The following is a 13778-nucleotide window of genomic DNA, read 5'->3' on the forward strand; positions in this document are numbered from 1 at the left end:
TTAATCTTCATGAACCACTAAGAGGTTGGTACTAGTATTATCCACATTTTTCAGATGAATAAACTGAGACACAAAAGAGGCTCAGAAACTTCCCAGGGTCACAAGCTAGCTAGAAAATTGGAATTTAAATCCATGTACTTTGGCTCCAGAGTTTATGCTCAATAAGTACATTACTTTCATCACGTATTTCTGAAGGACACTTTTAATTATCTATAGTAAATGAATCTTCTAAAATAATCTTCATTTTTTTCCTTTAAAAATATGCAATCGATGCTTAAGCACAATGATAGAGCTCTTTGGTCAGAATTATGTCATATCATATAAAATATAATTGCTAGATTATACATAAATACATATCTTTTGTTTAAAAAAGTCACTGATTATACAGCCGTTAAAAATGACATTGGTCTTTTGAAGTACAGGAAATGTCTAACAAGTCATGTTACACTATTGAGGGAAAAAGTCAACTACAGAATATTATGTTCATTTCCCCAATGAAAGGAAAACTACCCAACCATTACCAAGTTTCCTGTGGGGAGTCCAAGTGGAAGATTTTCATTTTTCCTTAATAAAATTCTATATTAATTGAGATGTTTTGATGTACACATATTACTTTTATCATTTAAAATATTTTAAAACAATATTTCAACTAAGAATTTCACAACTAACCTCAATTTTCTTCCCCACATCTTCAGTTTTTGCAACAAACTTAAATAAATACTTCCTTGTTTTACCAGGAACTAAGCACATCTTTCCCTGAGTCAGATTTTCTAAAACTTCACTTGCTTTGGATGCTTCTTCGATGACACAGAACTGGTTGTATTCCTGAAAGAGATTAGCAAGGCTCACAGTTTATAAAACATCAAACACTGTGTGTTTTGCTAACATCAAATGACCCAGAGCTTATTAAGGTCAATTCCACTGAAAGCGAAGCACGATGAAGAGTGATTAATAAGAAGTAAATGGAGGGCCACCCTGGTGGCACAAGGGGTTAAGCACAGCACAGTGAAGCTGTCCACAGCCTCTGCAGCACGAGTTCGATCCCCAGTCGGCCAGGGCACAGCAGACCTCTCCTGTCTCGCCTTCTGTTCCCCTCATCAGTGTATTTCAGGGATCTGCCTGTTCTGTTCCTCACTTTGTCTCTGGTGAATCCTCTCACTCTCCCCACACACCTCTGGCCTGTACCCCAGTTCTTGTGTGCATAAATAAATCTTACCAAAAAAAAGAAGTAAATGGAGATGCTTATTCATTCACTGCTGCCACAGTAAAGACCAGTCACTATAAGCAGGCAAAAAAAAAACTATCTGTCCTCATGGAGTTGACATTCTAGTAAGGAAAACAAGTAATTTACCAAATCATCACAAAGAGCAAGCATGGCTGTGACACAGAGTGACTAGTACAACAGGCATGAGCACCTGGCCAGGTCACTGGTCATGTCAGAGGAGGCACCTGGGAGGAAGCGAGGCTTTCACGGTGATAAAAGACAGGAGGAAGCAAGCAGATGCAAGAGGCTAGAAGCAGCAGCACAAACAAATACATCTTATTAATATGGCACAATCTCTTTTGTATGTGGCGCCTGAAAGAGCAGAACTCACAGAGACTCCGACAGAATGGCAGCTGCCAGGGGGCGCAGAAGAGGGGAGGTGCTGGTGGAAAGACAGAAACCTCCAGCTCTGAGACAACAAGTTCCAGGGATCTAACGGACAGCAAGCTGACAACACCTCACAATAATACATCACATGCTTGAAAGCTGCTGAGAGCAGATCCCAAGTGCTCTCAGAACAGGCGCCAAAAAAAAAAGTGAATATGTGAGGTGACAGATGTTAACTGCCCTTACTGCAGTAATCATTTCACAGCCTGTATGTGCATCAAATCACTTCATCGTCTACCTTCAGGTTACACATTATATTGATTGTATCTAGTAACGGTAAAAAAAATTGTTGGCTTGGGGGAAAAAAGCTCCTGTCCTTTATTTATCCTCTCCCTTTTCTTTATTCTCAAAAGTACTTAGTCTCTGTAAGTACCCAATTACCCAAACTGATCTACTTTTAAATGGCTCTTGATCCCTTTATCTCCATTCCCAGCACTAGCACACCTACCCAAATCCTCCCCATGGTTTCACATACAGAGCTTCTGCAACAGTTGGGTTTCCAGTGTCATTTCTTTCCTTCTATTTTGCTACTGGAAAAAATTTCTTAATAAATTTCCTATTCTTGCTTTAAAATTCTCAAACTGCTTAGAAGGAATGTTTGGGTAATGGGTGAAGTTAAATAAAACACACTAATCTTCAGGAGACCCAGGTTCATCTAACCAATTACAGGGACAATTCTTGGTTCTTATGAGCCCGAAAAGGGTAAGACTCTTTCTCTGCCCTTTCTTTGTTATCATCCAGCCGAGAGACACAAGAAAGAAGGAAGGAAGGAAGGAGACAGGAAGAAAGAACGTAAGTGAGGGAATCTTAAAAGACTTCTCTTAACTAGCCCGTCTGCTGAATTGTCAAGCTCCTGTATGTCCCCCAGCCCTACCCCAGCCCACCCAGTGGCCGCTGCCCCATGAGCCACTGCCTTCACTTGCCCATAAGCAGAAAATGTGCATTCCTGCTTCCATTCAGCGCTGTCTTGTTGCCAAACATGTTCTCCCCCTCCCATCTTTTTACTCCTATCTTAATTTCATCTTCATTCTTGAAACTTCCTCCCTTTTCTTTGGCCTGTCTACGGTAGCTGGATTTCTGGCCCGCACACATCACTCAGCCTTCATCCCTACCTGGACAATCTCTGAGTCAGTTCCGGCCGCGGCCCCACAGGCTTTTATTTTAATGGAGTTCACATGTGCTAACTTTTTTCTGGCTCAAGATGTTGTAACTCTCAATATAAGCTGGCTGGTTAAAGATTGAGAATACTTCTGAGGTGACTTGCTGATAATGATCGATTAAGTGAGCTTATAACTTAAAGAGTTAAAATATAATCAAGTACTTGACTATTCTGTTATCACATTTCAAAAGTGTTCCAATGCAGGAAATGTAGTATGATTCCAAAACATCTAGACTATTCCAGAACTTAGTAGTGATGTTGTCTAGGGAATGGCATTGGAGGAAAAACACTTTTCACCAAATCTATCTTTTCCTTTCCTGCTTGATATCAAGTGTCCATCTTATAATAATACACTACTACCAATGATAAAACAATAAAAACAAAAGCTTTTGAAAACTGGAGTATATTCATACGGAATATCTTTCTTATTTGAAATTCAAGTTATATATTACCAAAAATAGAGTTCTCAGATTTCATAAGCATGGAGTAAAAACATAAAATAAAGTAGAAACATTTATTTTGAAACACGCCATACCAAGGTCCATTTCTTTTTATAAAACCACAAAGGCCTCAGGTTCACCAATCTTGTTTTATCTAATTTAACGGCAGCCAATAGATACATACATAGTCAAAATGCATGAAAAGGCATACCATTACCTGATTATTAAAGCTGACACAGAGTTTCGAAAACCTAATGGGATGTGGACAATCAGCCTTCAGATAAATGTCAAACTGCACAGGAACATCAACATGAAAACTTGGAGCGTGGAACTTGGCTTTGCATTGTACTAGAAATAAAACAGAAAGGACAGAATCACATAACAGTGGACACTCCAGACCCACAATTATTTCTGATCCACATTAACTTTTCAGAAAAGAGGCATCTACACTGGACATTCTTAGTGATTTTGGCACATAAAGTGCTTCGACAGACATGAATATAGCTCCAAACCCACATCTAACTTGGAAAAGATAGTTGCTCCTGAAATGTAACTCACACAGGATTTCAAAGAAGGGAGAAAAAGATTTTGCTATTTTTAACTTATTTCAAAATACCATTAAAGCATAGGGGCCTCCCCGGTGGCGCAGCGGTTGAGCGCTGGGCTGCGAAGCTGCCTACAGCCTCTGCAGCACCAGTTCGTTCCCCGGTTGCAGGGCGAGGGTCCCACATGGCGCGCAGACCTCTCCTGCTGCCCGCTGCTCCCCTCAGCAGTGTACTTCTTCACTCTGCCTGTTCTACTCTCTGCTCTGGCTCTGGTGAATTCTCTCACCCTCCCACGCCTCTGACTGTACCCAGTGCTTGTATAAATAAATAAATCTTAAAAAAAAAAAAAAAACCATTAAAGCATAAACCATGAAATAACTATTTTCAAATGCATTTCAAATAAATGAACTGCACACAAAGTACATTTTACATATGCTAAGCTTTTAAAATTGTGATCTTCATAAGCCAGTGGGGAGAAAGAAATCACAGCTTATGATGATAGCACTTTTGAAAAGTCTCTAACTTGTCTTATTTCTTATTGTGCATCTTCATTTTGTAGAAACAACAACTTCTGTGAAATACCACAACGTGTGGGCTACCCACCGAAGGGCACGAAGTCCTGCACGCCTATGGTGAAGACGTTGCTGCCGGCCAGGGAAACGCGGTCCGCCCACAGCTTCTGAGCAGCTTTCACAGCTGCGACATCACAGTCAGGTTCAGGCTCAGGACTTTCATTCTGCACCAAGACAGAGTTAAACATTCCCTCAACTAGATATAAAAAATACAACACAGACACACAGACACAGATCTGGGTGTACAATTCTTGAGATACAGTTTATATCCACAAATCCAACCTACCATCAAAACATTTATGAGGTTCTTTTCAATCCGAGATTTCTGATCATCTTTCAGAGTTGAAGCTAACATGAAGGAGGAAAAAAAAATTAGAATTTGTAAGACAAGACAGTGAGCTCACTCCCCCCACTGGAGAGATTAAAATAGTATAAAATGAGTATTTCTGCTAAGATGGTTAAGCACAATTCCAGCAAGTTCTCAGCTAGCATGTTTCTAAATGTTAGCCTGACACTTTATTCTTGCATGTGACCTCTATGCGAAAACCTGTTCTATGCCACACCTGAAGAGGGCAGAGGAAGTTCAGCCTTCAACTCTAGTTGATCCATGAAAGTATTCACTTAGCAAAGTGACGTGCACTTGGTAAAAGTACCACCAAATACTTGCAAACAAATTATTCCTCCAATTTTGAGAGGCTTATTGATGCTAAGTAATTTTAAAGATTCAGAATTGAACTGAAAGAGTATCAAGCTACCTCTTCCGAGGAGTTCCAGGGAGTAAGTGATGTAATCTTTCAGCTGGGCCATGAGGTAGGAGCACTGCAGAGCTGTGGTCAGTATGGACGTGAGCAGCGTCCACCAGCCTTCGCTGCGATAATCACACATCACATAGTCCAGCAACCTAAGGGCGGGCAGGACGTAAGTGAATTCCCAGGGAGGGTCTGGCCAACTCTCAGAAAATAAAGTGCTTTCCCCAGTTAATATAAACTTCAGAAAATCTTAATGTGCGAGTTTAACAGGGATCTCCACAGTTAGCTATACACGTGGTTGCCCTAAGACTTAGAAAGTAACAGTACTAGGAGGTGGGACTAGAAAAAACAACACAGAAATGGAATTTAATAGAAGCAGAAGTAACTATGGGGAACAATCAATCCTTCTGTACAAATGTTACTTATAATTTTGCTGCAAGGTAATCAGAATACTTGTAAAAAAAATAGTGAACAGGACTCACTTCAAAGCTTTGGTATAATCCTTTGCATAATAATACTCCTCGCCCATCTGAACCACTATAAAAGAAAAAGCATGTTATGCACATAATCTAAAATTATTCGAGGTGCAGGAGACTGCAGCATGGCGTGGGTACCTACTTAGGTGACTTTTCATTCTTGGACACTTATACTTCTTAAATTGTGCAACAGCATTGCTCAGAAGAGTTATTATTATTTCCTGTGAGGAGAAAGTGTGAAATAAAAATCACTTCATGTATTCCTCAAATCCACAAAAACAGCTTATATATAGCAAAAAAGAAAAAAACTTACAGAGTGAACAACACTTCTCTCTTTCAGCTGGATGGCGAGAATCCCTACCTTCTCCTTCTCAGGATCGGAAAGATCGAAACCTGTATACGACAAGACACAGCCCATCTCAGACAGCTCATTGAGCACAAGTGCTCACAGGACATTGGGTGGGTACACTCCTTGAGTCCTTTACTTTCATGTAACGTATTCAAGACTCGTAAACATTCTAGAATTTTAAAGGTTCTAAGAGACAGCTTTATTAGCAGGGAAGCTTTTCTGTGATCTCTACTCTGAAGAGAACAGTACTAAGCTCAAAATTCTTTTGCCAAGTGGCATCAACCACCTGAAGACAACCGTCAATGCCAGCCCTGACATTAAGAAGTCGTTCAAATAATTTAAGTGAACGATAAACACAAAAAGGATGCAGAGAAATTATTTTCAAGGTGACTCAGGTTAATGCTATTTGAAAATGTCAAACATCATAAATGGTCCAAGCTAACTGGAATTAAAATACGTTAGCAGACCAGAGTAGTTCATAGTTGTGTTAAGACAACAGATGTCCAATTGTTTTCATCACATACACATCTTTAATTATATGTCCACGACTTATTCTAAGATTTATGAAATACACCAAACATTCTAAAAATTAAAGAAATAAAATCTTTAAAACACAATGCTTAAAAGGCACAGACTTTTATCTCAACATAACTTTTTATGCCTAATGCAACCAATGGAAAAATTATGATACAATCTTTGCCTTTTGAAGTTGAGAGAAAAGGAGGAGGGAAAATTATTTACTTAGTATTCCTTGCCGCCATGACCTTTGTCCATAAAAGTCAAGAACGCCTGTTTGTGTTTCTAAGGGATCAGGACTGGGATACGTTACAGACGCCTGTAAATTAAAACACAACCCTAAATAAGAGTTTACATGCCCATCACAAACCAACTCTCCCTCCATCTTTGACAGAATAAAAAGGTTTTCACAATTATAAATATCAAACGCATTCAAATATCAAAGTTGTAAACATTTTAAGAAATTACATTTTCACAAAAATTAAAGTAAAAATGTCTTATTCACTATTTAGACAGCCTTGCAGACACTAAACTGAGCAAACCCATCTGATTCTGACAAGTGACTTCACAGTACTTCTTTATTTGTTACCTTTGCTATAAAAACCAATAGAAACGTACTACAAAATATGCTTCATGTTTATTTCACATGTGAAAGAGTTTTTAGTGTAAATGAAAATAACGCTATGAGAGTCTTAAAGAGAAGACACATTTTCTTCTTAATCACTTATATAGTAAGTCCTGGTACTGGTAAGGGGAGGGATATTTTTAGCACCAGAATTTACAAACTTACACTGCCTTTTCTTTCTTATAATTTTTCCCTTCTGAAACCAATATGCAATGCCATTACATTGTTTAAAAATGCAGAAAACACCCAAAAGGAAAAGGGTGAAACTTTTAATTACCTATAAACCTACCAACACTATTAATAAATGTTATTCTTGCAGACTTTGTATGCAAACGTGTCACCTGATACTCTTCTACAGCATTATTTCCCACAGTGTCTGCTGCTGCTCCACATTTTAACACACTCCTTAGAGTTGTTCATCTTGTTATTTCTACTTTACACTACAATTAATAAAGCTAAAAAATGACTTCATAAATAAATTCTCTACTTATCTCTTGGGCTCTCTTATCTGCTTTAGGTTTCCTGAAAATGAAATTCTGGGTCAAAATATATGTAGGCATCTAAGTTATTATTTGACTGAAATTTTATTTTAATTCCAACAAGTAATATTTATTAATGTCTCTTTCCTCATACTTATAAAAACTAGTTTTAATCACATTAAAATACTATGTTCAAACTACAAAATGACAACCTTTTAAAATATAAAACATGCACTATAGTTATAAATTACATATAAATAACATAGTAGAAAATAGTCTAATTATATCATGATGTAAGGGGGAAAAAATCCATATATTTAAAGCACTAATATGCACATGATAATACTCACCTATCTTCACAGAAGAGTGCCAATCTTAAGTGAAACATGATGTAATCATACGAATATAAATAGGTATATATGTGCTTAAGGAGAAAGTGGTGTCTATAATCATCCAAGAAAGAGGGAAAATGAACTGTTAAGTTTTAGAAACTATGCATTAATGTCATGCCTCAGGCAACTTGGTGAGAGTTGTTCCCAGAGGACAAGGGCAGGGAGAGATAGGGGCCTACAGTTCTCTCTGGCCGGACCACACAAGGCCTCCCTCCAGAGAGTCCTTCAAGCTCTCCGGCTGTGATCACAGAACCAAAACAATGGATTTACAGCTTAGCAAAGACTGAACTGTGGCTTTTATGTGAAAGTACTTTGCTCTTGTCTAAGTCACTAATGTATTGAATTACCAATCACAAATCGGTTCTTCAAAGAAAAACTTCTGCTTAATTCACAGCGACAGTGGAGGACTCAGGCTACAGCTGAAAATAACCATAATTCCCCAAAACATAAAAGAGAAAAACTGGTTGTATTCAAAGGTTCAGAAAACAGTACCGACATCAATCAGCCTTCTTTTCTTCCAAGAGAAGGTTAATAAGCTTCCTAAAGAGTAGATAAGACAAGAGTCGAGAACTTACTTCATGGCTACAGAGGGTCTTCGCGAGCTGTTTCCGCTCCTGGGCGTAGTATGCTGCCTGCTGGTAATAGAAACCAGGGTTCTGAGTCTGTATAGCTGTCAACCCTAACTTAATAGCTTCGTCAAACAAATCGCCAAAGGCCTGGAATCTTAAAGAAAAAAAAAAAAAAATCAAGAACCAAAAAAGGATGAAGAAAGAGGAAAGAAAATGTAGCCCTCTAATAATTTATGATGCTGGAGTCATAAACTCAATGGACTATATTAAGATAATGCTACTGATTAGTCAACTGCTACTTGGGATTGGTCTGTGAACACGAACACATAGCTAACTGTAGGTTACAGATAAATTCTGAATTTAACTCAACTCTCCTGTAGCTGCAAGTCTTTACAAATGTACCACAAGCTAGATATCCATCTAGTTCCCACCACTTAAGTACACCCACATTTCTGTAGACAGTTTCATCTTAGCCATTTTCAAACACCAGTCGCAAACAGCAAGGTCTCCGAGAGCAGATAGTCTGTTTTGCTCCCTACCACATACTCAGCACCTAGACGAGGTGGAAATCTAATACGCACATGCTGAACAACCGAGATGGTGCCATAAATTAACTGACTCGCATTCAAAAACTGTATAAAGCAGTATCTCCTATTATTGAAAACACAGGTAACCTAGATCATTAAAAAACTACTCACTGACAAAAATCTTTGTGCAGTTTAGAACCAAAGTCCTTGCTAATTCCATTCCTGCAAATCCCAAGGATTTTTAAAAGCGACATGCTAAAAGTATAATTTATAACCTACTGTTTAGACATCCATGCAGCATGCTCGAAAGCCAGCTCTGCACTTCCAATTTTTTTCTTACATAGGTCGATGTGTTTTCGAAACTGAGCAATTGCATCCAGTGGGGTATTGTGCTGAAAACACAGCCGACAGATCTGCAAAATGTACAATTAGCCCAAATGAAGGAAATCAAAATCAACAGGCACACTCAATGAAAACTGTAAAACTTGAGAATAATTTTAGAGTTCTTTGCATTTTCTCCAACAGAATGGTAAGGGTTATGCTAAAAACAGGCCCCTCTAATAAGTGAAACATTCAGGATTTGTACTGAATCTCTTCTATACATTAGGAAAGCTACATAAAAATATAGAATAAAAAATATTACACTCAGTGAATGTAAAAATGTGCTAATATAAAATATCTCCTCCAACAGGTTAACTGACAAAGGGGAGATTAACTTTCAGTTTTAGAACTGTCAGAAGCTAAAGATTTTCTGTCAACAATTAGAGAACAGGCAGTAGTCTCCATATCAAACAAGGACTACAGACACTCTTGAAAACTTCTTGTTTGGATGATATTTCAACACAGTAACAACCAGACGTACGCAGGGCAAAAGTAGAATCAAAGTTTAAATTTATTTCCATCTGTTAACTCCATTTTAATTGTATTTTTTTAGTTACAAAGGCATCCACGGAAAGTCAAATCTCTCCTCCATCCTAGCCTTCAGCCATCCAATTTCTCGTCCCAGAAGCAACCAACTCCTGCTGAATGTTTCCAAATACAGACTAAGCAAGCTAGTGGTGTGTGAATTTATATGTATGCCATTGTTTTCGAATAAATAGTATGCTTTACTTTTTTCACCTAACAGTATATCTTGAGGAACACTCCATATCAACATATGGAGTTACTTCATACTTAGTAGCCATGTAATAGCCTATCGTCTGACATATTTCTATTAGCCAATCACTTATATCTGGGTTGTTTCCAATCTCTTCCTATCACAAGCTGAAATGAACACCCTTACACAGGAGATGTACAAGTCTCAGCATATATGCCAGATAAATTTCCTGAAACAGAATTGCTAAGTCAAAGGGAAGATTCACTTTACATCTGTATAGTCCCTGCAAAAATAATCTCTATAGCAGCGGCCCCAACGCATGCCAACACTAACTCAAAGTGTCTATCTGCCCTCAAGTCACCAATCCAACGTCAGGCATCTTTAAGAGATGAGTGTGGAAAGATTGAAAGCAAAATAAACAGCTTTCCCCTGTCTTCTGAGATATTCACTTCTACCATAAGTAATCTTATAATGCTTAAGCAGTAGGGATGAAAGGTTCCTCTTAAGTGAAAACACATACACCTTTCTAGAGTGTGCCAACAATGTGGGCACTTTCTTCTCATCATCCCTGTGCCCACTAAAAAACAAACAAAAAGCAAAAGACCCTCTGAAACAAACTTTATATAAATACACCTGCTCTAAATGAGAACTCTGGGACCCATAAATCGAAGAACCAGGGCACTCCTTGACAGAGGAAGCAAAATTAACCAAAAACTCATTTTGCAGAGTAATTTTGATTTTCAAAATTTAGGAGATAATCTAATATTGAAAGACAAATTCTCATTATTTAGAAGTAGAACTATTACCTTGTAGTTTATAAATCCTGCCATAGTCTTGATTTCCAGAATATTTGTTTCATGGGCTCTTAATTCATGTACAAGAGTGTAAGCGACCCTATAATTCCTAATATAAACATGGAAAGTTGGTTAATTATAATATAAATTTTAAAAAGATTCCTAAGAGCAGAATTATTAGAAATGAGAGACAATATTAATTCGACATTTCTTAACACTCAATAGCTCAACTTATCTCTACTTTCCTAAAAATTTATATATAATAACACGTGCACAAGGAATCACTAACTTTTCACTGAGAACCATCACATATACATTGTTCCCTCGGTCATTTAACATCTGCCAAAAATTGATGAAAATAAGTTGAGGACTTCCCTGGTGGCACAGGGGTTAAAGTCTCAGTGCTATCAAGCTATCACCAGCCACTGAGGCATGAGTTTGATCCCAGCGAGGGAGCTGACCCACATGGCGCAGCAGACCTCTCCTGTCTCCCCACTGCTTCCCTCAGCAGTGAATTTCGGCAGATCCACCTGTTCTGCTTCCCACTCTGTCTCTGGTGAATCCTCTCACCCCACACACCTCTGGTTTAGACTCCAGTTCTTGAATGCATAAATAAATAAAAAATAAATCTTTAAAAAAAAAGTTGAAAAATGAAAGTAGACATTTGTCCAAAATTATGCTGAAAAATAACATTCTGTTACAAAAATAAGTGTTTTTCTAAAAGCACCACTGGCAACTTCTTGAACTAAGAGAAACTGTATTAGCCATGATGGTGCTATCAAGACGGAGCATAGGTCGACAGCTTTCACGCCCAAGCACATCACAGATTAAGTGGCTCTCGCTGGTGCACTGAATGGGGGGGTCGGGCTGTTCTGGGGCGGGCGGCTAGTGCACAGACAGATGTGTCAGGAGAGCCCAGACAGAGTCCTCCACAGGGAGGGAAGGTGATGGAAGCGTCTCAATCGTCTCCAAAGAAAAGTGCTTGTTCTTAACTTCACCAGGTAAGGTTTCTTTCTACAAGTCATTTTACGTAGAAGTGGAACTTAAGGTGTTTCGTTAATACCAGCAATAAAAATGAACTACACTCAAGTCAGCCATACTTAAGTCAGTCATTCATGAAACCGCTGAGATTTAGAGAACACAATTTGATGCTCTGCACTTCCCTAAAAACCAAAAGGGTTTCTGTAATACTTGTCTGAACAACAGAACTATTTTATTTCTTTTTCTCCCTTAGCCTCTCCTTATTTGGAGTATCAGCTGTTATTACCACTTCGTTACACTACCACTGCCGATCTTCAAAAAGAGTTATTTTGCTAAATTGTGTTTAGTAAATGCAAAGGAATAAAATGTTTAATTGCTACCAACACATCTGGAACTACTCTTCAAAGCTCTAAGCAGAGCACATGAATGAATGCCACTGACAGACATTATAAACTAAAAAAATATTAAATAAGTGCACTGTATACCTTTAAAAATTCTGAGTTTGGTTTAGGTAATGTTTAATGGAAAGCTCTGGAAATGTCTCCCCACCAGGATTTTATGAAATATTTCAAGTAAGAAAATTGATTATTAGATGGAAAAATTTATATAATATTCTATTCCTTTAGATGATGAAGTTTAATTAAATTAGACCAGAAACCTTTATGACGCTACAAAATTTAATTCCAGTGAAAGACTTTTTTTAAAATCTCAAAATATTCAAATAACCTCTAGACAAACTAAAGTATACACTACATGCCTGAATATAACCAACACAGACATTTTATAAGGAAATAAAGTTTGGCTGAGATTGTTAACATGAAGAAAAATTCAGCAGCACAGCTGTTAGAAACTTACTTCAGAGCATTTTGTGTATCTTGTTTCAACTCACTAAAGAAAGCTATTTTGAACTGATGTCTAACAAATAAAAGCTGAAAAAAGAAGAGGAAAAACATACCATCATTACACACATTATCTTAAAAATGTGAAATTTATGTTTACTTAAAGGTGACATAAAAGAAGGAAAACACTCAAAATTAAAGTCCAAGAATTACTTCCAAAGAAGTTTATAGTTAGGAAGTCTATAAAAATCTAACTTTAAAAACCTTAAGGGCAAGACCTCCCTGGTGGCTCAAGGGGTTAAGCACAGCTCTGTGAAGCTATCTGCAGCCTCTGCAGCACAAGTTCTATCCCTGGCTGGCCAGGGAGCTACCCACATGGCACAGCAGACCTCTCCTGACTCACCCTCTATTCCCCTCAGCAGTGTATTTCAGTCAGTCTGCCTGTTCTGTTCCCTACTCTGTCTCTGGTGAATCCTCTCACCCTCCCACCTCTGGCCTGTACCCCAGCTCTTGTATGTATAAATAAATAAATCTGTTAAAAAAAAAAAAAAAGAAAAGAAAACCTTAAGAGCAAATGTATAGATTCACTTTTAAAGCTTTTTAAAATGCTATGAAAACTATTAACATCACTGAGAAACATCAAAGTGTGACCAACGGTTAATCACCCTGACCCCTCAGTGACAACGAGCGTCTCTAGAATGTACCATTGCTTCCTATTCAGGGAATCACATACCTGGTGTGTTGTTTTGTTCAAAAATTCTTTATGAGATTTCACTCTTCTGATCTCATTGTAGTAATAAGTCTGTGCATGCTCATAAAAGGCATTTTCTAATCTGTTTTAAAAAAACACATTCAAATACTAAAGCTATCTTAAACTGAATGGTTTTCAAGACTCACATTTGTAAGACTTGAGAATAAAATCCTAACAGAGACAATGTCTAGTTTACAGTATGATTAAAATTAAAAAATTAAGTGACATATAACCTGGGTTTCTAGGTAAAATATCTAAAAATAATATT

At 37.8% G+C, this 13778-nt stretch overlaps 1 protein-coding gene across 1 annotated transcript in view; it reads right to left on the minus strand.

Moving 5' to 3' along the window:
• The window catches only part of TRAPPC11 (trafficking protein particle complex subunit 11), a gene marked incomplete at both ends in the record, with an annotated part of 33184 nt that overhangs the window by 14042 nt on the left and 5364 nt on the right, over window positions 1-13778 (minus strand). The window contains 14 exons of the mRNA XM_084231851.1: window positions 670-825; window positions 3468-3598; window positions 4399-4531; window positions 4654-4715; window positions 5123-5268; window positions 5599-5653; window positions 5735-5813; window positions 5906-5985; window positions 6683-6776; window positions 8529-8676; window positions 9329-9462; window positions 10952-11048; window positions 12776-12849; window positions 13493-13592. Of these exons, the coding sequence (XP_084087977.1) occupies window positions 670-825; window positions 3468-3598; window positions 4399-4531; window positions 4654-4715; window positions 5123-5268; window positions 5599-5653; window positions 5735-5813; window positions 5906-5985; window positions 6683-6776; window positions 8529-8676; window positions 9329-9462; window positions 10952-11048; window positions 12776-12849; window positions 13493-13592 (1489 nt within the window). The remainder of the gene's footprint in view (window positions 1-669; window positions 826-3467; window positions 3599-4398; window positions 4532-4653; window positions 4716-5122; window positions 5269-5598; window positions 5654-5734; window positions 5814-5905; window positions 5986-6682; window positions 6777-8528; window positions 8677-9328; window positions 9463-10951; window positions 11049-12775; window positions 12850-13492; window positions 13593-13778) is intronic.

The sequence above is a fragment of the Talpa europaea genome, assembly GCF_964194135.1.
Source record: "Talpa europaea genome assembly, chromosome: 4".
Classification (NCBI taxonomy): Eukaryota; Metazoa; Chordata; class Mammalia; order Eulipotyphla; family Talpidae; genus Talpa; species Talpa europaea.